Raw genomic sequence first — 217 nt, forward strand, 5'->3', positions numbered from 1 at the left:
TCACTGCCACCGTCAGCCTCAGTGACAGCAGCAACGCCTGGTACCAGCAGATCCAGGACATCATCAGGACACAGCAGAGCCAGCCCGTGTGGACCACGGCGGAGCAGGTACAGCGCACGGGATCCCTGCGGCTGCCCGGGGCTGCACGCCCGTCCCTCCGCAGCTGGGGTGCCAGGTCTCTGCCCTCCCCACCCCACAGGTCGATGTGGCACCTGAG

At 67.7% G+C, this 217-nt stretch overlaps 1 protein-coding gene across 1 annotated transcript in view; it reads left to right on the forward strand.

Annotated features, from left to right (window-relative positions):
• TJP3 (tight junction protein 3) overlaps window positions 1-107 on the forward strand; it is a gene marked incomplete at its 3' end in the record, with an annotated part of 7,127 nt that extends 7,020 nt beyond the window's left edge. The window contains 1 exon segment of the mRNA XM_009071046.1: window positions 2-107. Within this exon segment, the coding sequence (XP_009069294.1) occupies window positions 2-107 (106 nt within the window).
• Between the last annotated feature and the right edge of the window lie 110 nt (window positions 108-217).

Source organism: Acanthisitta chloris, unplaced genomic scaffold (genome assembly GCF_000695815.1).
Source record: "Acanthisitta chloris isolate BGI_N310 unplaced genomic scaffold, ASM69581v1 scaffold22743, whole genome shotgun sequence".
NCBI classification, from domain to species: domain Eukaryota; kingdom Metazoa; phylum Chordata; class Aves; order Passeriformes; family Acanthisittidae; genus Acanthisitta; species Acanthisitta chloris.